This window comes from Haliotis cracherodii, unplaced genomic scaffold, assembly GCF_022045235.1.
Source record: "Haliotis cracherodii isolate W230 unplaced genomic scaffold, xgHalCrac1.p SCAF_20, whole genome shotgun sequence".
Lineage (NCBI taxonomy): Eukaryota > Metazoa > Mollusca > Gastropoda > Lepetellida > Haliotidae > Haliotis > Haliotis cracherodii.
The window spans coordinates 9,206,049-9,230,571 of record NW_027266276.1 but is presented as its reverse complement, the minus strand read 5'-3'; the positions used below and the strand labels follow the sequence as shown (position 1 = coordinate 9,230,571).

At 42.1% G+C, this 24,523-nt stretch overlaps 1 protein-coding gene across 1 annotated transcript; it reads left to right on the top strand.

The window, feature by feature from the left end:
• Positions 1-373: 373 nt before the first annotated feature.
• Positions 374-12,292, top strand: LOC139470197 (uncharacterized). Its single transcript, XM_071252511.1, has 5 exons — positions 374-561; positions 6,088-6,291; positions 6,850-6,937; positions 10,195-10,391; positions 11,351-12,292. Exons 1-5 carry the CDS (start codon positions 410-412, stop codon positions 11,505-11,507), a joined length of 798 nt encoding a protein of 265 aa, XP_071108612.1. The 5' UTR covers positions 374-409; the 3' UTR covers positions 11,508-12,292.
• The last annotated feature ends 12,231 nt before the right edge of the window (positions 12,293-24,523 follow it).

Sequence of the window (24,523 nt, the reverse complement as noted above, 5' to 3'; positions counted from 1 at the left end):
TTTTAAAGACATCCGTTAATGATAATTCTGCTGAACTCTGAAAATCCCGATATGATCCATGCTGTTTATGTATTTATAATGAGAAAGGTGTAATTTGATTTAAAATTTAATCATGTTCATCACGTGACAAATGTTAATATGCAATCTGCATTGTACTATGGGCCTTAATGCCTCCATTACTGAATGAACTGTCTGTCTGATATGGTTCACCGCTCGCAAATGTACCGATTCACACTACCAACAACCGAAAGGCAATCTGTACTGTTGACACGCTACTATCGCTATAACGATCAACGCCAACGTGACGATACCCCGTAACCTTTGATATTTGACCAGTGATAACAGATATATGATAATTCTTTCCCAGTGTACATCTCAGTAGCCTGATTAGAAACTGTTTACTTCAAAAATGTATCGGACTGTTGTTTTGCTGTGGGTTGTGTTCGCTGTCTGTGAGTCACAAGTGGTAGCCAACTTGAAACAAACCGGACCATGCAGTTGCCAATCAGATGCAGGAGTTGTCGATTTGACCCCACTTGCTCTGAATAACGGGACACCTGCGTGAGTACCGTTACATTGAATATTTGTTTGTTTGTTTGTTGTTTAACGCCGCACTCAGCAATATTCCAGCTTTATGACAGCGGTCTGTAAATAATCGAATCTGGACCACACAATTTAGTGATTGACATCATGAACATCGATCCACGCAATTGAGATACGATGACATGCATCAACCGAGTCAGCGCGCCTGACCACCCGACCCTGTTAGTCGCCTCGTACGACAAGCATAGTCGCCTTTTACAAGCATGGGTTGCTGAAGATTTATTTTACTCCGGATCTTCACGAGTCCTTTACATTAAATAACATGTACTGAACGTACACGTACAAACATTAAACAGAGGAGTGGGTTCTCAGAGTCGATAATTATCCTTTAAAGTACTATAAACGTGTTCGTAGATTTTAAATATTTAGTATGCGTCGTCGACCTATGAATTTTCATCACCCTGACGTGGAACAGCTGCAATACTGCTCACAGGCACATTAAACCCAACACACTCACTTATGACTTACGTAAGGTGTGTTGTTATCACAAGCCGTCAATAGGTCACCAGCAATCCACGCTGGTCGTGAGAGACGACCAAATAGAGCGTCTGATCGGGTTCGGTGACTTGGATGATAGAATGTCATTGTTATCAGACAGATCGTTGTTCACAATATCAATCCCTGATTGTCTGCTCCAGACCTTGATTACAGGCTACAGATTGCAGTCACATAGCTATATAATTGCTGAGTGTGGTGTGTGATGTGTAAGTGAGTTAGGTTTAACGCCACAGCGTTTCAGATATACCACGGCGTGTCAGCTTGATGTGGGAGGAAAGTTCGATGAGATCAGATCTTAGACGTTTACCACTTCGGCGAAACCCACGAGCATGGGTGTGTTGGTTTCAAATCAAGAAACATAACCAGCGAAATCAGCGGGATGCGAGTCCACGATCACAGGTTTCTGGTACACCTAAGGGACGCAACTCTGCACATCGAATTGCGACGCTTTAAACGAACGACCGAACCACCCGTGACCTAGCATGTGATGAGTTATTGATTATCAGTTGGATAGAGCTTTCGCTTATCACACTAACGTGAAGGCCTGACACTAAACAGCTTGTTCCTGCTGTATGTGCGTGACCACCTCCGTGGTCTAGTGGATGAAGCATCTGCCCGGAGAGCGGAAGGTGCGGGGTTCGATTCCCGGCCGCTTCAAACCAAATTACGTTAACAGATGATGCTTGTTGTTACACTCCCTGTGCTCGGCATCAAGGGGCCTGGTCGGCTTGGAGTTAGTATACTGTGTCTGAGTGTGTTATTCAGGTTAAACTACGGAAAAGTATATCCGTTGTGTAGCACTATAAAATTACAAAAGTAGAAGCAGCAACACACACACAAACACACACACACACACACACACACACACACACTGTATCACCTTATTCAGACTTATTTTCCATGATAATTGACGTTGTATCCCACCCGTTATACATTTAATTTGTTACAGTTTAACTCCGGCAGTACTCCCCCGGAATGTGTGGGTTCAGGTGTTGGATCCGGGCTGCCTGTTTTTTTGTAAAGTTCTTCCTGAAGTATTACTCTGTGCCACTGTACAGTGGAAGCCTTTTTTGGGCCATTTGTTTATTTTGTTTTTTTGTCTTGAAATTTCAAGATACGAAGTTGAAATTTCTGGATACATACTTAGTTGAAATTTGAAGGTAATGATCTTGAAATTTCAAGAAAAAAAGTTAAAATTTCAAGATAAAAAGTTGAAATTTCAACTTATGTATATTGAAATTTCAACATAGCATCTTACATTTCAACATAGGATCTTGAAATTTCAAGGTATTATCTTGAAATTTCAACTTAGTATATATCTTGAAATTTTAACTTAGTGCCTCGTTTATACGGACACTTGCGTCATTTCACAATTCGTCCGTATAAACGAATTTCCGTATAACTGAAACCAGCTTCTTACTGGAAGAGTTACTTCCCTTCAATTATGCAACTCATGACAAAATTCCTTATACATATTGTTTTTATTAATTTCGGCGAAATCGTGTGTGAAGCGATCGTAAGATCGCACAACTCACCGTTATTAACAGCAACTACGGTCAGAATACCGCTATTGACGCCTTGAAACGAACTTTAGTTGACAGAGAATGGATACATATATCATAAATGACATACTTTGACTCGTTAAAAGTCATATTTGTTTTTGTTTGACGATTCTATGTCAACATGAAATTCTCGCGATCACGCGATCACGTGCGCGTGAGCCTTGACGGTGACTGGTCAGACTGGTTCCATGTAAAATATAATACCCGAGAATATAGATCAGCTGCTTCGCTTAGGGTTATTATTATTTTAAATATGTTTAGTAAAGGCTGCATATAATTAAGAAAATAATGGAATATATTATTCCTGATAAAAAAAAATAGTTTCAGATACAATTGTTGATCCTTGCATTAAAAATCCTATAAAGTTATATCATTGGGTGTGTCTTTACCGAATCACCGGTCGATTCCAAGAAAACGTGTGTACAGCTGATTGCTGTTTCCGGCTTAGTTTACGAGAAAATACACAAGGTAATCTTAATCCCTAGATATAAAACAATGCCTCGTAATACAAAATTCAACCCAAGGTCCAACAAAAGCCAAACTGATACTCAAATGAAAGGAAAATTGAAACTGCTATCTCACGCCTCTGACTTGGTCACTAAAAGCACTATGACAAGGTTTGTTCATCTTGCAATCAGGCTGAAACCACTGACCACCTGTTACTAGAATGTCAAGACCATGCCCCAGCCCGGGCTAGGTTAAAACAAGAATTGCAGTTAGATCCGCTATCTGTCATAGATCTCCTAAAGCCAAGAGATGCAATAGCGAAGGCCAAACTAACTCTATTTCTGAGAGATGGACAGCTGCTCGAACGTATATAAACAGAGCAGCCAAGGATAAAAATGAAATCATATCAATATAAGAAAATAGAAATCATATCAATGCAAAAACAGAAATTATGTGAACACCGAAATCACAATAGATATGTGAACCCGTCTCACACACAGGAGTCCCAAAGAGGGACAGGTCAGCCGAAATTGCCTAGGCAGAATAGCAACACGTAATGAAGTTCAACTTTGACCTCTGACCTCCACAGACGCCATATTTATCGAAGGGGATTACATGTACAATAAACAAGCTCGTCTCAAACGTAACTCAGTGTCACTTGGTTAATTGACTTCTCACGAATCAAAGATATTACCACCAGCGGAAGTGTACTGTGCGGATAAGTGAGACAATTTTGAGTGCATTTCAGTGTTTTGTATATGAAAATGACCGTCCGGTTCCGGAAACTGAATTTCCGGATATACGGGTAAATTTATATAGTAATTATTTCGTTTTGAATGAAAATCGTCCGGGAACCGAGGTTTCCGGATATCTGAAGTCCGTATAAGCGGGGCACGAGTGTATCTTGAAATTTTAACATCATAAAATAACCCTGAACGGCTTCCGTAGGTAGCACTAGAGTCACTAACACATCACATGATATAACTGGCCTTTGAGATCAAGATATGCGTGTATTCGAAATAATTGTTTTCTTGAAAAAATGTTCCTGTGTAAAGAAACAACATTCCTTTATTGTGCAACTTTTGAGATTCAATCGAGCATGCTCTTTCTACCAGGATTTCAAAGAACGTCATACGACTCTTGCTCAGAAGTTGTTTGATCAAGGTTACAACCTTGACGGCCTCAGTAAAGCTTTCAAAATGTTTTATGGTAGATATGTGGAGGACATTTCCAAATTCGACGCATCAATGACAAAAATGATGTCCGATGCAATTCCCTTTTTTCACTTGAACCATATGTTCCCATGTTTTTTCACGTGAACAATTGACTTGCCTTTGCATGTGTTTGTGACGGGTGCCATCGGTTGGGCAGGCTACGCTCACGTTTTCGCGCCACCTGGTATCATCACTATTTGATAGTGATTCATAAACACTTGCTCGTAATATAGTCGGAATTGTACAATCGACTCTGCTTTATGCTAAGATTTCTATTGGTTATGGAAAGGGTTTTATCGCTTAAGCTATATAGTAACCCTGTATTTTCAACCGCTATTCCAAAAAAGTAATGTAATTACACGTAAAAGAGAGAGAGAATATCGAGATATGACTGAAACAGAAGGTACCAGGACCCACTTGCACAAAGCGATCTTAGCGCTAAGTGAGCTCGAGTGTGTGAGTTGGGTTTAACGACGCATTTAACATTATTCCAGTTATATCGCGGCGTGTCAGCTTAATGTGGGAGGAAAGCCCGAAGTGATGCAGGTTTCAGACGTTTACCACTTCGATGAAACCCACGAGCACGGGTATGGTGCTGACAAACCTAGAAACATAATTGGGGCGAACCGGGATTCGAGCCCACAATAGGTTTCTGGCGTGCCCAAGGGACGATACTCTGCACAGCGATTCCCACACTGTGACATCTCAGCTTGTTGATGAAACTACCGTCATGCAGAGCGGCCCTTCGTGTAATGTAAAAATCGCAGACAACACAGTCAGCGGTCTCAAATAATGAATGTTTCTGGTGGTGTCAGCTGGCAACATTACTGGCGGAAACACAACGTTTAATCTCGTGAAACCCGGTTCCACTCAAAAGGAGCCGGATTGTCATTGAAAGTGATAGTGACACCGACTAATGCATCTACTCTAACCTCACCTCCGCGAGACATTCTTCAAGTGAGAGAGCGGTTTGATTGGAAAGTATATATAATTGAAGTTACACCAGGGATATAATCAGATTACACAGAATCGTTGTTGTTACCGTTATTAAAGTTTCAATTATTCTGCAAATGTCTGTTCAAGTATTATGTTTAAAATAATCCGAGGAACTTTTTTCTCAGCGAAGGAATATGCCATAAAGGGGTGAAGAGGTTGTTTATTTTACATCACAGTAACTTCACACGGCTATGGAAAACATGTATCACTACGCACGATCTATACGTAAGATTTGCTGATGTTAATGATAATGCATTTATTCCTTAAAAGGGAAACAAAAATGTCAAAATGATAAATAGAATTCATCAGCAGTGTTTGTTTTTTTAATATGGGAAATATCAACCTCGTCCGGTTAATCGGTATTTGCCTTGCAAAAGACCCGATTAATATTTCCCATATTAAAAAACACTGGTGATGAAACCTCTATGTATGTTATGATGCAATGTATCTGATGAGGAAATGTTCGAGAAGGAGTGTTCCAGATGTAGGACAGTTTCCGATTTAGAAAGGTACCCCATGTAGGAATTTGTCAGAATGCATATGTAGGATTTGTCAGTTGTAGGAATGCATCACACATACAGTAAACTACGGTTATAACGAACTCAAAGGGACCACTAAATTTAGTTCGTAATAACCGTAGTTCGTTATATGCATATATACAGCATATATTCATTAAATGGCCGGGACTAAAAAATAAGTTCGTTATATCGGTCAGTTCGTTATAAGGGGGTTCGTTATAAACGTAGTTTACTGTATTTTGTTGTCAGATTTAACCACCTCCACGATCTTCTCGGACATGATCTGTTCTCCTGGAACCCATGCGTCCCGTTCACACAAGCTGCGTGCAAGGACGCGGCCGTCTGTCGATACAGTGGCACCCAGCCAGGGATCGTTGTCGGCACCCAGCAGAGCGCCAGGTTCGTCTCCAACAAGGTGGAAGGCTTGTCCCTTGAATACTCGCTTGGAGAAGTGTAAGTGTAATCTTCTGGTTGTGGTTGACAAGCATTATTAGTTTAATATATTTTATGACTTTGATGTTCAGTTATCCATTCGTATATTTTTCACCGCAATTTTGCCTTTTATGCCCAATGGAACTTGCATGGGCGGATAATCGAGATTGATCACTTTCTGATATTTTGATGATACTTCAAAGCAAGTTGTACAAAAAATTGTTCCACTGTGCACGGTGTGGCGTGTTGTGTTGCGTGTTGTGTTGTGTTGTGTTGTGTTGTGTGGCGTTGCGTGACGTGAGTTGGGGTTAGGAGGCGTGGCGTGGCGTGGCTTGGCGTGGCGTGGCGTGGCGTGGCGTGGCGTAAACGTCTTAGGCCTGCATTACTTCGAATTTTCCACTCACACACGCCCCACAAGTGTATGTCAGATTAGATTATCGTGGTGTTTTGTTGAGTATGGGATAGTGATGTAGCAATTTATCTTATTAAGCTCAGTGTTGTGTATCAAATCATAATATAGCGTAGCTCCCTCTCTGTTCTATTAAGGCGTTAAATACTGTACTCGCTAACTCGCTACAGGGTCGTATCAATCAAGCTGAAGTGCAGCCAGGAAGCGAAACCGGATGCTCTCTGGATTACAGGACAGGTTTCCGGAACTGGTCCATATGTAAGTAAGAAGGTCTCTCGTAAGTCTAACTCAGACATATGATTACGTTGAACTACATATCCCCATATCGGTCGATAATTCCGAACGCTACCTCCATACAAACAAGGCCTTACTGTATTTTAACATGAATAACAAGACAATAGTGTTCATAAAATTCGGAACTGGGTTAGAACTTGTCTACAGCAACCCTTTCTTGTCATCAGAGGCGACTAACAGGATCGGGTGTCAGGCTCCCTGACTTGATTGATGCATGTCATCGTATCCCAATAGCGTAGATATATGCTCTTGGTGTCAATAACTGGATTCATAATTATATATTATTATAATAATTACAGTTGGAATATCACTGAGTATAGAGATAAACAACAAACAATATATTTCGGAAGGATATCATTTTTTTTAAATTGTGGATGCTGTATCAACTATCAACTGTATTGTAAAGAAATATAAAAACTGAAAAAAAGCTTTCCATAAATCATAATAAAGTTCAGCCCGAAAGCAGAGTCGAGTTAACGATTGCGACTATTTCATGAATATGTTTATGAATTGCTATGAAATAGTGAGCGTATCCTGCCCAACCGGTGGCACCCGTCACGAAGCTTATGTAAAATGAAATAGATAGAAGTGGAATATTGAATAGTGAGTGATTGAGTTGGGTTTAACGCCGCTTTTAACAGTACGGGCACGGGTATGGTGCTGACAAACCTAGAAAGATAATCGGGGCGAACCGGGATTCGAACCCACAATCATGGGTTTCTGGCATGCCCAAGGGACGCAACTCTGCACAGCGAATCGTGGCGCCTTAGACGACTGGGCCACCCGTGCACCCTGGAATATTGAATATACTGATGGTGAAGATAACCGGGGACAAAAGCTTTACTGGGGCCTTGCAGGTTGTAACCTTGATGAAACAACTTTTGACCAAGCGTGATATGCACTCTTGGAAATCTTCAAAGAAAGAGTATACTCGGTTGTATCGCAAATGTTTCATACAATTTTGTGGAGAGGTTTTTGTCACTCTGAATCTTTGTGCTCAGATCTAAATATGAAACAGACGAGGCGGTCGCTCTTGTCCCTTCTAGATCTAGTTCAGGTGGGTATGTCTGTGAAAGGGAATTGTTTATGTGTGTGAGTGAGTTGGGTTTAACGCCGCTTTTAACAGTATTCCAGTTATATCACGGCGTGTCAGCTTAATGTGGGAGGAAAGCCCGAAGTGATGTAGGTCCCAGACGTTTACCGCTTCGGTGAAACCCACGAGCACGTTTGGTGCTGACAAACCTGGAAACATATTCGGGGCGAACCGGGATTCGAACCCACAATCATAGGTTTTGGGCGTGCCCAAGGGACTCTTCACAGCGAATCGCGGCGCCTCAGACGACTGAGCCACCCTGGCTGTGTGATGGTTATTGAACGATATCAGATCATCGATAAACTTGAAGCTTAAGTCAAAGTTCTTGGCCGATTAAACAAACACGTCGGCAAGAAGGGGAGCACAATTGGTTCCCATGGGGATGTCTACCTGAATGTCTTGTCCCTAAATTTAACAATTTTATCAGTGAGGAAGTTCAGCATTTCACAAATCGCTTTCATTCTTGACAAATTATCCTGAACCCCAGACCGTAGAAATTAAATGTTTTGACACAATTGAACTTTGAATCCACATTGGTATTATGGCAACTTGTCTCAGCTACTTCCTGTGAATATAAAGAAAGCCCTTCCTTGATTGTATTAAGAATTATGGTTAATCTTTGAGACAGGGATTTGGTGAAACATTTGCTGGACCCAGCAATATATTTCTCGTTGTACGGATGTTTATGGAGCTTCGGAATCCAGTACAAAATAGGTATGGACATGTCTCCAGGTTTTAGAGTCAAGTCAAAAGTTGTTGGTACTGACGGATCGTTTTGGCAGATTTCTTCCTCAGTTAACATACTTAAATAAAATGTGGCATTGTTTGATTTGTAATGTGTACTAAGTTCTTTGATCAAACAATTAATGTAGTGATGCCTACATGTACATATACTCTTAAAAAAACCGAAACACAAAGCCAGATTTGTGTGCGGTGGGAAAATACATTTAGACGAGGGACCGTACAAGGTATTGAGCCAAAATGTTGTGGAGAGAACACTTGGTGATTGTAGTAATCTCAGTTATCGGTACATAAGAAAATCCAAGGTGAAGGTGAGCTACCATCAATAACGCATATGCCCCGTGTTGGAATCGATAGCGGCCGGATATCTCTAGCCCATGAAAGAGACGAGTATGCGAATCATATCCTGGGGAATGGTATCCCACTCGGCCTGCAGAGCAAAGGCCAACTGCTGCAACGTCTAGGGTTGTGGCTGACGTCGGCGTATCCAAAACATCCCACAGGTGCTCCATTGGTTTCAAATCAACGTTGTTGTTATATAGAAAGGCTCTTGTAATCCGTGCTGTATGCGGTCGAGCCGGGACCTGCTGGAATACACCGTTGCCGTTGGCTACAATTGGGAGGACGTTTGGTTGGAGAATTTCGTTCATGTATCATTAAGCCGTAAGATTGCTCTGGACACCAATGCCGTCGTTGTTGACGATGTTGTCGACTCAATATGACGCGTCGAGCAGGACGTCTTGCTCGAATCGTACGGATAATGGTTTGCATGTCCTTGTTGTGATCATTCCTATTTTGAACTGGGAAATGTGTGTGTGTGTGTGTGTGTGTGTGTGTGTGTGTGTGTGTGTGTGTGTGTGTGTGTGTGTGTGTGTGTGTGTGTTTGTGTGTGTGTGTGTGTGTGTGTGTGTGTGTGTGTGTGTGTGTGTGTGTGTGGCTGCTTGTACTAGTCCGGACTGATGCCGATTTATAGTGCTAGCTCACTGAGATACCATGCTGCACTTTAACAGGAATACCCCACTCAGACACAGTATACTGACACAGAGCCGACCAGTCCTATTAACGCCAAGGGAAAGACATGGAAACAAGTACTATGTTTAACGTGTTGTAGTATGACGCGGCCGGGGATCGAACCCCGGACCTTCCGCTCTCCGGGAACAAGACCACGGAGGCGGTCTGTCAACAACAGAGAAGTCACTGTGATTAGGAAAAATGCCATTTCAGATGCAGATAGATGTAAACCAGCGCCTAAGATATGGATTATCGTAAATAAAGCGATTTCAGGGCTTTGGATGTCGTAACCACTCTTCTTCAACACAGACGTCGCCCCAACACGACCCCAGCATTGTTGAGAGCGGCGCACCTACACTGTGGTTCTTTGTTACAGGTTATGACATTATTCAGTAGCCACGCTTGTCCAAGGCCAAGTGGCCTTGAGGGCGGCATGACAACTGGACCAGCACCTGGTGGTGACAACACAACGACGTTTCCGCCGTTCCCGACGTTCCCGACACCTGGTGCTGTTACTATAACAGCCAAGCCTACCAGTCTTAAGAATATCACACTGCTGATATCTGTGGAAGTGTAAGTATATGTGGACGACAAAACATGCTGAACAATGATGGGTTGGGGTCACTAACGGAATGATGACACTCTCAAAACTCCAGTTCCAGGTTAGGCCACATGAGCAATTTTCTTCTCATAATTCACAATGAAATTTGTATGTAAATCGAATTTTAATGTAAATTAAATTTCGATTTCCAAACCGCACCGACCTACCTTCACAAATCTACCAACACGCCACTCCAGGGTTTGAAATCATCCAACCTTTCCTGATTTGAAAACTTATGATCATGAATCGCATTGCTGGTCGTGAGGTGCGGTGAGGTGAGGTGAGGTGAGGTGAGATGAGGTGAGGTGAGGTGAGGTGAGGTGAGGTGAGGTGAGGTGAGGTGAGGTGAGGTGAGGTGAGGTGAGGTGAGATGAGGTGAGGTGAGGTGAGGTGAGGTGAGGTGAGATGAGGTGAGGTGAGGTGAGGTGAGGTGAGGTGAGGTGAGATGAGGTGAGGTGAGGTGAGGTGAGGTGCGGTGAGGTGAGGTGAGGTGAGGTGAGATGAGGTGAGATGAGGTGAGGTGAGGTGAGGTGAGGTGAGGTGAGGTGAGGTGAAATTCTTTTAACATCGCGTTCCTGATTATTTGACTTATATAGCGACGTAAGAGCATATGTGTGCTTGTCTGATTTTACCAGTCAGAACTAATGCCGGTTTAATATAGTGCTAGTCCACTCAGATACCAATAACATGAATACCAAACTCAGTATAGTGCACGTGCCGACCAGTCATTGTGTTGGCCCTTTAATGCCGACCTCCAGCTAAGCTAACAATCTACCATCTTTTAACGTCTTTTGGTATGATGCGGCTCGGAATCAAACCACAGAGCTCTCCAGGAAGACGCTATATCTACTGAATCACTAGACTGCTTTATAATCATCAATCATCGTACTTCCCAATTTCGTGTAGTTTTCTGTTTATTTCTTCCTTTCAGACTTGCTACAGTTCTTATTCTAATTGTTGCTGTGATTGGCCTTGTGATTCTCGTCAACCGGAAGTTACGTCAGAACCGGGCGTCTCCTCCTGCCTACGGCCAACTTCTGATAGGCAACGATGATGATGATGATGATGCCTTCTTGCTAAAATTATAGACGGCTCACTATTTATACACCAAATACGAGGGCTGGTCAAAAAGTTCTAAGCCTTACAAACAAACAAAACAATTGTGAAAGTGTTTTTAGTTTTCTTTTTCAATTTAATCTCCCTGCTTTTAAATACACTTCTCATATCAATAGTGAAGCTTTTCAATTCAAGTTAGGAAGAAGTTTTCTGAAGACACCCTGAAAGACAATGGAATAGCTAGGTCACATATCCTCCCACTCTTGTGACATGCGGTCATGAATGTCTTGGAGAGTACTTTTCTCTGAAGTAATAAAGTATATGACTGATTGGTACTCGTGTCCATTTGGACCCCTATCACGTTCAACTGGCTGTCACTAATATACAAACGGCCTCAACAGACCAAATACACTTGCAATGATCTACTCAAACAAGGTACTACATTGACTAATTTACTTCACTGTCATATCCCATAGTTGAAAATTAGTCAGGCTTGGAACTTTTGACCAGCCCTCGTACATTCTGTTGATTTTATATAATACCGAAAGAGCCAGACCCAGAATGATTACAAAAGGGTGGCGATTTATATTTCAAATAAAAGATTTAAATCAAAATGTTCCAGTATGACGTAATTTGTTAATACACATGAAAAACAATCAGTTTGTAATGCCAAGCTGCCTTTGGTCCAACACGTTGAGAAGAGGTTACCGTTATTATCATATGGTCGTAAGTGTATATATTCTTTTTGTTAAAAGAGGAAAAAGACATTTTTGTGTGAACAAAGACAGGCAGTGGTAAATCACTTTCATACGGAGGTGTCGTGGATGTTGATTTTGTGAAACGTTCTCTGATTGGACGATCAATAAGTGCAATAGTCTAGTCCAATCATATTCAGCACATAAAAGTGGACTTGATGTCGCAAGGGTGGAAGGTTGATAACACGGTTTGTAACGCACTTGACTCGGGAAGACGGGGGAGGGCAACCACCTGGCTCTCGACCAAATGGCAAAAGCGCTGTGACGGGGGAGGGGGAGGGGGATTGCTATCGCCTTTTCGGCGGAGAAAGGGCAGAACGAGACATTGTGAATGCATCACCTGGTATCACACATGTGTAGCTGCAAACACACACACACACAAACACACACACACAAACACACACACACAAACACACACGGCGTCTACTCCAGGAACGAGAGGCGGTGAGGTAGACCCGGGTTTGATCCCCGACATGGGTACAATGTGTGAATATTGCTAAAAGCGGCGTAAAACCGCACTCACTCACTTCATGAACGTAACCGCCATCTTTATAACCTCATGATTAATTGAAGCTTACGTAAAATATGTTAAACCATGTTAAAAGGTCAAAATTGCCCGGTAGAATCTGGCAAGTCGTTGCTGTTTTGTTAAATAATATTGCAATCCTATACAAACTGTTGCTGGTCATTGAACGTGCTAAACTGATGATTTAACTGGACATAGCCCAAATCTATTGTCAGATTAATACATCGTTTTCAATCTTTAAATGTCTAACTACTTCAAGTGGCATTCAAGGATGGTATAATCAACAATGGAGTTCTATGAGTAAGTGAGTGAGTTGGGTTTAACGCCGCTTTTAACAGTATTCCAGTTATATCACGGCATGTCAGCTTAATGTGGGAGGAAAGCCCGAAGTGATGCAGGTCTAAGACGTTTACCACTTCGGTGAAACCCACGAGCACGGGTATGGTGCTGACAAACCTAGAAACATAATCGGGGCGAACCGGGATTCGAACCCACAATCAAAGGTTTCTGGCATGCCCAAGGGACACAACTCTGCACAGCGAATCGCGGCGACTGGGCCACCCGTGCCCCCGTTCTCATAAGGAAGAGAATTTATGGATGTCAACTTTTGATGAAGGAGTTAGCATATACTCCGAAACGTTGTGTTCCTCATAATAAAGACGTTGACATCCATAAATTCTCTTCCTTATGTGTATCACTTCTAAATGCCTTTCAAAGACTTAATCATTGTCATCTTAATACTGTCTTCCAATCCACTTGTCCATACCAGTCAGTGTATGATTGTTACTGTCATGCCTTGTCAATCCCATTTGTTCTAATATGTACATCATCGGATTTCTTACTTCAACCTTATCTCTTGTATAAACCCATCTATCATCATTTAATCGCGTATAATCATCCTTTATCCCCATGTACACAACCTTTCTACTCCACATTCTGAACATTACTTGCTTCCTAGCGGCGTTAATGTCTACACCGAAACGTCGCATTCATTGCAAAAATGAAGCTGTTTATCCATAGAACTATCTCCCTTTAATGTCTACTCTTAAATTTGCTTCTTCCTCTTCTTTTTGTTATATGATCTTCTTCTTCACTTTATTCAGTTCTTGTCTGTCACGGGCCGTTTTGTACACATGAAATACAATTTAGGTGCAAACAGTATAAAATATAGCACATGCCTTTGCTATTTTTAACAAAAGCAGTTTTAACATTATTGAATATTATCAAGTTGGAGTATTTGTTTTCTTACTGCATTGGCATTAAAGTGCAAGTATTTTGCTGTATTCATATTGACAATAGGGTCTTGTGATGACAGTAGTGTAATACTATTAAGCTTCAGAATATTTGGAAAGATGTAAAATGTTGATATTATATAACTTTCCTATAAGATGGCTATAAGTTGGACAAATTAACAAAAAGTGATATTCGTTTTCCATGTGGTTTAAGTTACAAACTTTAAATTTTCTAAATTCAGGACGAATATGATATATATGTATAGACACAAATGTGTAGTTGTTGTGATCCCCAGCAGTAACGACCCAGCAGTGATGTGTGGTTTCACCCTTTCCCACTTGCTTGGATCGATGCTCATCATGTCTACCACAGTATTGTCTTGTCACGATTCGATTATTTGCAGGCCGCCGTCCAACAGCTGGCAAATTGATGAGTGAGGCGTTAAAGAACAGCAAACAAAAAACATGTTTTCAGACGGTCTAAGCAGGAATTGCCATCAGACGTCGAACAGGAAAAAAATACGCTAGATTGTCTGGTCTACTGCTGAATTTGGCTAAATGGCTGTCCTGTTTTCTACACTCACATCAAGTAAATATGCACTCATTGCAGAGTTTTGCTTAACTGCTCAGTAACGTCCTCAAATTGTTGCCGTGGCGGTCGGGTAGCCTGGTGGTTAAAGCGTTCGCTCGTCACGCCGAAGACCCGGGTTCGATTTCCCGACACAGGTACAATGTGTACAGACATATCTGGTACCCCCCGCTGTGATATTGCTGTAATGTTGCTAAAAGCGGCGTAAAAAAACATGCTCAAGGTAGTGTTTACAATCATATTGACTGTGACCCTGATACTGTGTAAATCGATAAAATAAAAATTACTATTGCATGGCAATGAATGCACTAAAATAGTTTTACGTTTGAGAAAGTATGCGGTGATTATTGTTCAATATATTATGTTCTGAACGAATGTATGAAATAAACAAAAGAAACGGAAAAAAGACTTGGATGCGTCCGACGTATTCTTTTTACTATATATCCCGGTAAAACGGTACTACTACTACTACTACTACTACGTCCGACTTATTATTTGTACGGTATATCCCGGTATAACGGTAATACTACTACTAATAATAATAATACTAATACTAATACTAATACTATTAATAAAAACCAAAGTTTTTTTCAGGGAGAGGCTATCTGAACGACCACTGCATCAAATATCTGTTCAGTGTATTGAAAAGATCAGAAACCTTGCAGAGACCTTCGTTTGGATGAAATGTGAAACTCATAATGCGATTCCACATGCCAGTGTACTATTTCACGTCCTGTCGACCGCAATTTGTCTATTGGAGTGTCTGCCCAGATAACGGAAGGTTGGTGGTTTGATCCCTGGGCGCGTCAAAACAAAACAGCTTGTACTGTTTGTTCCTTTTCTGACGCTCGGGAGGAAGGGGTAACAAGGACTGGTCGGCTCGGGGTCAGTATTCTGTTTCTATCGCTCTCTTGTGTGCAACTTGCGTGTATTTGTTTATTTGTTGTTTAATGTCGCACTCAGAAATATTCCAGCTGTAAATAGTCGAGTATGGGCCAGACAATCAAGTGATTGATATTATGAGCATCGATCCACACAATTGGGATACGATGACATGTATCAACCAAGTCAGTGAGTCTGACCACCCGATCCGGTTAGCCATATCTTACGACAAGCATAGTCACCTTTTGTGGCAAGCATGGGTTGCTGAAGACCAATTCTATCCCGGTTTTCGTCAACCCATGCTTGTCTAAAAGGTGACTACTGGATAGGATTGGTACAATGTTCAATGTTCTAGGATCGATAATTTCCATTCTGCTCTATGAAGTCGGACATCTAGGTCAGCAGAGGCACAGTTTAAGTTGACCTATTAATTTGACAGCCTGCCGTGAAGTGACACAGAATGACGTCCTGCTTAACCTGATTTAACCGGATTAGTTGACCGAGCTGGACTGCAACGCGACAGGCACCATGGATGGAGCCTATTAGCTGCGTCATCCTCTTTGCCCTTGTATTATCGATACTGCATATGCATTTATTCTTGTCACGCATGAAAAAGAAGTGAATCTGTCTTAATTGAAAGTACAAATTTCCCCTCAAAGTATAATCTGTTTGATGACACATGTACACAAAGAAAAAAGCTAAGCACACCCTTATATTTTTCATTATTGTTTGGTCCAAATATTTGTAACAGTCATGAAGAACTGTCTTCTCGTGATGATCAGTCATGCGTGACGAAAGCTCACGTGCCATGCATGGTATGCCCGTGCGGCATGCTACCCTCGAGTATCTCTAAGAGCAGTATATCCAAACGTTAAAATTTCTTTCTTAAGCTCGGTTTTAAACAGTTATTCCATGACATTGTGTGACCATGGCACGAAGGTGATTATCAAACGCCACAAGATGGCAAATAATCGGCGTGCATAACGCAGGAATGTCTTGTAATGCCATTGGTCGGAATTTGGGGTATCATGACACTGGCGTAAGCCGTTTAGTCGAGAAACATGCTCAGACCGGTGATGTACAGGACCGTCCCAGATCCGGAAGACCTCCTGTGACGACACATCACGAAGACAGGGGCCTTCTTCGTCTCATACGCCGAGTACAAGTACTCTGAAACAGCTGTGGTTGCCTAATCGTCGTTTCAGTACCAGAACCGTCAGGAACCGGCTGAAAGCAGCAGGACTGGGGGGTGGACGAGTCATAAAGCGTCCCTTGTTGAGAGATCGCCTTAAAGCTGCTCGTTTAGCATGGTGTATTGCGCGACAAAACTGGAATCTGAGAACCTGGAGACGGATCCATTGGTCAGACGAAAGTCGCTTTCTGCTCCACGTCACTGATGGAAGAACGAGAGTTTGGAGGCACCGGAACACGGCCTACACCTCCAGGAACATTAAATCAAATGTTGCATGGCGGGGGCTCGGTAATGGTTTGGGGTGTATCTCACATGATTGCAGGTTGGATTTGGTCACCATAAGGGGCAACTTAACAGGGGCTCAGTACATCCGGGACGTTTTGAGACAAGTCGTCGTTCCTCATTTTGACAACCACCCTCTTGCTACTCGACCTTAGTACATGGAGGACAATGCCAGGCCTCATCGTTCGCATGCAGTCGTGGATTACATGAGGGCCAATGCAATAACGACTCTTCCCTGGCCAGCAATAGGCCCTGATTTGAACCCCCTTGAACATGTTTGGGATAATCTGGGGCGGCGCATACAGGCACGAGATCCTCCTGTACAAGATTTACGCAAATTGGAAGCAGCATTGCATCGGGAGTGGTTGTTGTTGACCCACCAACAGATCCGACTGGAGGCATGAGACTTTGGCGGTTATACCCGCTACTGATCTGTTTCACGTGTCATGTCAAGTAGAGATTTTAAGGAACATCAAACGTAACTCGTTTACTTAATCCTGCAGCTCCATACTTTTTTTAGGTATTGTCAAAGGTCAAAAACAGTACCTTTGGTACTATGATGTTTTTGTCAGTAAATTTCAATCACAACTCACCAATATCTTCTTTATTTGTTGTCAAATTTTGTTCAATCCGATGACATTGTTATCGCCCAGCTCCTGTGGTCACTCATGATTTTTGCCATTTGTCATTTTTCAGAAATAGGGGTGTGCTTAACTTTTGTCTTTGTGTATATTTCCACCTCAACACCCGACTGGATTGTGCACGTGTATTTCAAAACATCAGCGCCAGAGAATAATCAGAGTCGAATATCTGCCCCCACTAGATTCCATTGGGTATACATGACAAGGTTGTGCTAACAGTTACATGAATAGATCGCTGAAAATCAATGATGACACCAGGCGTTCGCGAAATGAGTAAGCATGTCCACAGGCTTCCGTCAGTTTGAAAATGAACCCATTCTGTTAGTTTTTGTTTGTTTGTTGTTTAACGCCTTATTTAGCAATATAATAGGTATATGACGGCGGTCTGTAAATAATCGAGTCTGGGCCAGACAATCCAGTGATTGACATCATGAGCATCGATCCACGCAATTGGGATGCGATGACATGCATGAACCAAGTCAGGGTGCCTGACCAACCGGTCCCGTTAGCAGTTCTTAGTACAAGCATAGTTCTACACAACTAGGGTGCCAACGAACCTGACCACCCTATCCATTTAGCCGCCTCTTACGCCAAGGACAGGTTCATGGAGACCTATATTGTCATCCGGAATACCCACGTGTGTCACGACGTGTCAGCATGATGGTCGAGGAAAACCGACAGTGGCACTCGTTGGAGGCACTCTACCACTGAATGAAACCCATGAGCACGGAATTGGTGCTAAACATACCAAGGATCATGTCCTTGGACGGCTGATGGGGGTCACTGAGCACTTGGCGCAATGCTTTAGACGTCTTCGCCCATGTCAACGTAAACGGTATTGATCGTTTGTCCCCCGTAAATGGCTGCAGTCAGTCAACAGTGGCCGTGAATCGTAATTCTTCCTACTATTCTTTTCCCATGCATATTCTGAAAATATTTAGCCAATATATGCAACGAATAGGCGACTGGATAGCTCAAAAAATCTAAACAGAAGAAAATGCTTCACTGTGTAAAATCTGAATTTTGCTTTGTTTACATTTCAAACAAGTGCAGTTTTCCGAGCACAGCGTTCGTTTTCACACCTTCCTTCACTTCATAAAATGTAGTAGATATGATATTGGTATATTCTTCACAGAACTCTTTAACAGGCCATTAAAAACCGGAAAATCTCGTAACGACGAGATATTCGTGCGATTACCCAGACTCTTTGTGTTCAGATTGTATTCGGGGAGTCATCATTATTTAAATATGGGCAAATATTTTTGAGGCTTCTACATTTTAATGATTTACATCCTTAAAGAGGTTCTACAATGTTAAGATCTCATATCACAAAAATTAACGACTCATTATTGTACAATGAAACACAACAGAGATAAATAAACGACTCGGGTCTGGGTTTCACCGAAGTGGTAAACGTCTGAGTCCCGTATCACTTCGGCTTTCCTCCCACATTAATCTGACACGCCGTGATATAACTGGAATACTGTTAAAAGCGGCGTTAAACCCAACTCACTCACTCTCTCACTCACTTACTTTCGATATAACCCCTTTTGCATTATGGTTTGTTTAACATTTTTTTTAGCTGGGTCGTTTTACACAAACAGATGACGGATTCTACACCCAAGGGTTGGAGACCTACTCGTATCGTATCGTGCATAGACAAAAACTGCAAAAGAATGGACACGGAAACATTGTTAATTTCTCTCCAGTAAGTGAAGCTGAAATAAAGAATGAATCAAAGCCTCATATTGAAACTGAATGTCACTATGCTCTGTGTCAAGGTTCACCCATACGTGTATGTTGGGTCACTATTAAATGCTCAAAACGTCGCAGTTAGAACAATCGTTTTTCCCATCTGAAAATAGCCTGTGCTTGAATTCCATGAAACTTTATTATCATTGATGGCACCACATTTCACCTGTCCTCAAAACCCTCCACTAGCTGCCTCACAAACAGAGGATACATTTCCATACTCTGCTTCTCGCCCATAACTGTATCTACAGCGACAACCTGTCCATACTTGAGACATCAGATAAGTTAACATAAACATAGTCGTTCTCTCCGTTATAATATTTTTTTTATTTGAAGTTTACACGATATACGGTTTTTTCATTGGACGAGATGTCGGTCATGTGACAGCGAAATTGACATTCATAAGTGTAAGAACGACACAATTTGACGTTCATACGTTTTTCAAGAGACCGTGTTCTTGAAATGACGTAAACACTGACGGACTACTTCCACATTCATGGGGAAACCCCTGGAAACTCCCGAACACGAATACATACAGAAGCGATCTTTCTGATCATTTAGACCTTTTAATCGTGAACTCAGCGGTTAATATGCATTGAGAAACGTCAGAGGGTTTGACTGCATGATCGTTCACGAATGTCCTCGCTCCGACCCATCCTCGTGAACAAAACGAGGCAATACACAACATAATGATCGTAGTATCGACTCGATCCGTGTCTTGGCTGACAGTGACAGTCTACAGTAAGCTATGACTTTACCTTAGTGTCTATTTGACAGATCTTTCAATGATCGGCCAGTTTTTCAATGATGACTAAAACATGTAACCGCCACAGGTTCAAAAACAACTTCCTAAATCTCTCCGTCACGTTTATTGTGTCGGCCATTTTGACGATGTAAATGTATTACGACACGCTGTCATTGTGACTTTCTTACTGAGGTAGTTCTTTACACATCTTTCTCATCTAATGGGGATATTATTTGAAGACGTGTTGTGTAAGATGTTTCTGAGCAGTACGTTGTGCATACATACGCTCATGTCACCTCTCCTAACGAGGAACTATTTTATTCCGCGATACAGCTGGTTGTATGGCTGTCAGTGTAAACATGACGAAACACATACCAAATGAAATTGTGCATAGATCTCGGCCTACATCCTTTGATGTAAGAAATTGTGATAAAAATTAAAAACTCGCAAGCTCCGACGTTCATACAGTTTGGCCCTCACTCTATGAAGTTCATACTCATATGAACTCACACAAAGTGAAAGTCAATTCTTAAACTTGTACCAGCACCTACTGACATTACCAGGTCCTAACAGTAACAGCCATCAGCCATGTTTGGTGTTTGTTGCTTAACGCCGCACTAAGCAATATTCCAGCTATATGGCGGCGGTCTGTAAATAACAGAGGGCAAAGTATAAATTAAATAAAAACCAATCAATCAATTTCACTGCCTACGACAGCATTTTGAAAAGAGGGAGGGGGGGGGGATATCAAACACACACACACACCCCACACCCCACCCCCACCACCCGCCCCGCCAAATCCCCCCACACGCCCTATTCATGGAACTCAAGTTCTACGTGATTTCGTCGATCTGCTCACAAGCCAGCGGGCAAACCTGCCACACGTTATCCACTGCACGAACTAGCATATAATCCAGTTCAGCTGTCAAGTCGCTATCTTCTGAAGTTTGTTTGTATTAACAGCACATTCTGATCTCGGCCCATCTCGGCAAACTACGTGTCTATCAGGATGTCCGCTTCAAGATACACGGACACAGTCCGTCGACTCCACACGGTGCCAGTTCCATCAGGCAATAAAGACTCTCATCAAAGTCAGCGTCGATGTCCGCTATATATAATCTGCCGGCCGTTAAACGCGTTCCTGCTGATAACGGCAATTAACTGCTTTATTCCGGCTTTAATCGTTCCTGCCAATGAGAAGCACTGACGGAGATTTGATGCCGTTAACATACGCAGTGGTAAAAGACAAGACTAATACGTAGATTTCAGTACTTTTCGGTACTGCTTGACCCGACGGAAGTATTTGAGCGTCTGTAAACCTTTGATCATTTAGTGAATGGAAAGGAAGTGATACGTTTCCCTTACTATGTGGTATAGAAGAACTCGAATATGTCCATGGTGTAGGTACGAGTAAATACATGGACGGTGCTTCGGAAGTATTTCAGCTATCAAAAATAGACTTAAAAATATAAAAAAAGACTTAAGTTTAAGAAAAGTATTAATAGGACATAAACACCTGTCGACAAATGACATACATGACCTGTAACATGTCACGGATTTCATTTTTTTATGATAACATAAACAAATTCATCTATTACACATCGACACAAAATACATTTTTGGCCAGTAAGGTCATACTGAGGACGTTTTGTACATCTGGAGTCGATGGTGTACTTGCTGAAGTAAACGTGACAAGTGCCACGTACATGCTGTTTGTTTATTTGTTGTTTAACGCTGAACTCAATATTCCAACAAATATGACGGCGGTCTGTATTTAATGGAGTCTGGATCAGACAATCCAGCTATTGACACGAAACTGGGATACGATGACATGCATCAATCAAGTCAGCGAGCCTGACCATCCGATCCTGTTAGTCGCCTCTTACGACAAGCATAGTCGCCTTTTGCATCAAGCATGGGTTGCTGAGGTCCTATTCTGTACTGGAGCAGGTCCAGGTGAAACAATTCATCGATTTTCGTCGGCTTTTACAAATGAAGCAACGTTTCCGCGAACCAGTTCCGTCCCTAAATCTAAAAGGGCCACCGAAAAAGTGTTATAGTTTACATATTCTGTTTTGCAATGACGTGTTGCAATTGAGCGAGTGAGATTATGAAATGTTTTCTACTGCAATTTGTCCCCTGTAAAAAAAGCCACTAAATCATTTCCATAATCAAAAGAAATATCGATGCATTGTACGATTCCGACTGTATCATGAATCACTATCAAATAGTTATGAGTGAGTGAGTGAGTTTGGTTTTACGCCGCTTTTAGCAATTTTCCAGCAATATCACGGCCGGGGACACCAGAAATGGGCTTCACACATTGAACCCATGTTGGGAATCGAACCCGGGTCTTCGGCTTTAACGCTTAACGCTTTAACCACTAGGCTACCCGACCGCCCCTCAAATAGTTATGATATTAAGTGCCTGTGAAAAGGAGAACGTATTCTTCCAACAGGTAACACCCGTCACAAACACATGCAAATGCAAGTCAAGATTTCACCTGAAAAAAAGACGGAAGCGTATGGTAAAAGTCAACATTGGGAAGCAACGGCCATCATTTTTGTCACTGATGCATCAGATTGGAATGTCCTCCACATCTCTACCATAAACCTTTATTTAAACTTTGCTGATGACCTGTATGAAATAACCATGATCAAACAACTTCAGGAGCGGTCGGGTAGCCCAGTGGTTAAAGTGCTCGCTCGTCACGCCGAAGACCCGGGTTCGATTCCCGACATGGGTACAATGTGGGAAGCCCATTTCTGGTGTCCTCTCCCTATTGCTGAACTGTTGCTAAAAGCGCCGTAAAACCGTACTCACTCACGCAAACAACTTCTAAGCAAGAGTCGTATGACGTTTTTAATGAATTCATCGTAGAGAGTGCTTGTTAGATTTTAATTGCGTCTCAGATAGACATACAGACAGACAGACAAGGCCATCCCATAAGCAACGATGCGCTCCACACCAACCGGGTAGTTGACGCACTATCACGTATTGTCACCTCCCAGTTCCCATTGAGTGATTTTACGATACCGACGGCGTCCGATATTTCCTCGGGATCTCAACAAGGGTTTCATTGGGACTATAATAAGATCTCCGTGTGGTGCTTCCCATCGCCACAAAATCAAACTGACTAGTCGTGATGGTTAATCAACTAACACTAAACTCATCTCTCGGGTTCAAATGGAACACAGTTAACCTTTGTTGTTTCAGCTTCAAAGAACTGTTAACAGAAACCCATGGGACAACACGGCAAGTCAAGCATGACAACCCCCATATTACCCATCCCCTGATGCCACACGCGGTCAGAGGTACGCTCATCAAAATGGACGGGATTATGAACACAGCAATAGGGCGTCCCCGAACGACCACAGATAGCAGCAGGGCGCTGCCTTGCAGATACCATAATAACCACGCACACGACATGTCACAGCATTAATCCAATATGATCCCCGAATACAATGAAATGACTGTCGCCCCTTGTTTAAATATTTACAAGTAACGTTGGATACCGACGTTATGGTTGACGTCAGATTCCAAATGGTCGATCGTTTTTTATGTATCTTCTGGATGTTAGCTATTCCATCACCTTGTGTTTGTTGTTGTTTTTTAATGATGAGTAATTATTATGATGAAAGTAGGTCATCGCTTTCAGGTGAAAGTGATTTACATTGCATGTAATTGCAGTATTATTGAAAATATTGGAGACGTTGTCAGACAGTCATCCTTGTATATATTTTATACAAAGTCAACTTTCTAAAACTTTTTTCGAAAATGAAAATATGTTTTAAATGTCTTTAATTTTCTTATTTCCCTGACGTTTGATGTTTAATCAAGCGCCATCAACTACATATTATTATTTAATTAAACGCTTTATGCTATTGCTTCAAAGCAAACTTTTCCCATTGTTTCGCTTAAAAACAACAACGGACCCAAAATGTACCGATCCCTAAGTCGTTCTGCTGTGTTGCAAACATATTTGGTTACCATGAATTCTTGGTGGCCAATTAAGCACGAGCCTACGATCAGGTGAGTTAGTGAGTTGGGTTTAACGCCGCTTTTAACAGTATTCCAGTCACATCACGGCGTGTCAGCTTAATGTGGGAGGAAAGCCCGAAGTGATGCAGGTCTCAGGCGTTTACCACTTCGGTGAAACCCACGAGCACGGGTATGGTGCTGACAAACATAGAAACATAATCGGGGAGAACCGGGATTCGAACCCCAAGGGACGCAACTCTGCACAGCGAATCGCGGCGCCTTAGACGACTGGGCCACCCGTGCCCCCTACGATCAGGTGAGAATGGGTCATGTACATGTCTGTATATGTTAAATATATAATAATGTACACTTCTAAAACCACGACATAATGCCTTGCCGGAGATGACAAACATATGCAAAAAATAACTGCGCTCATCATCTTCTAGATACATTATTTGATTTATTCTAATA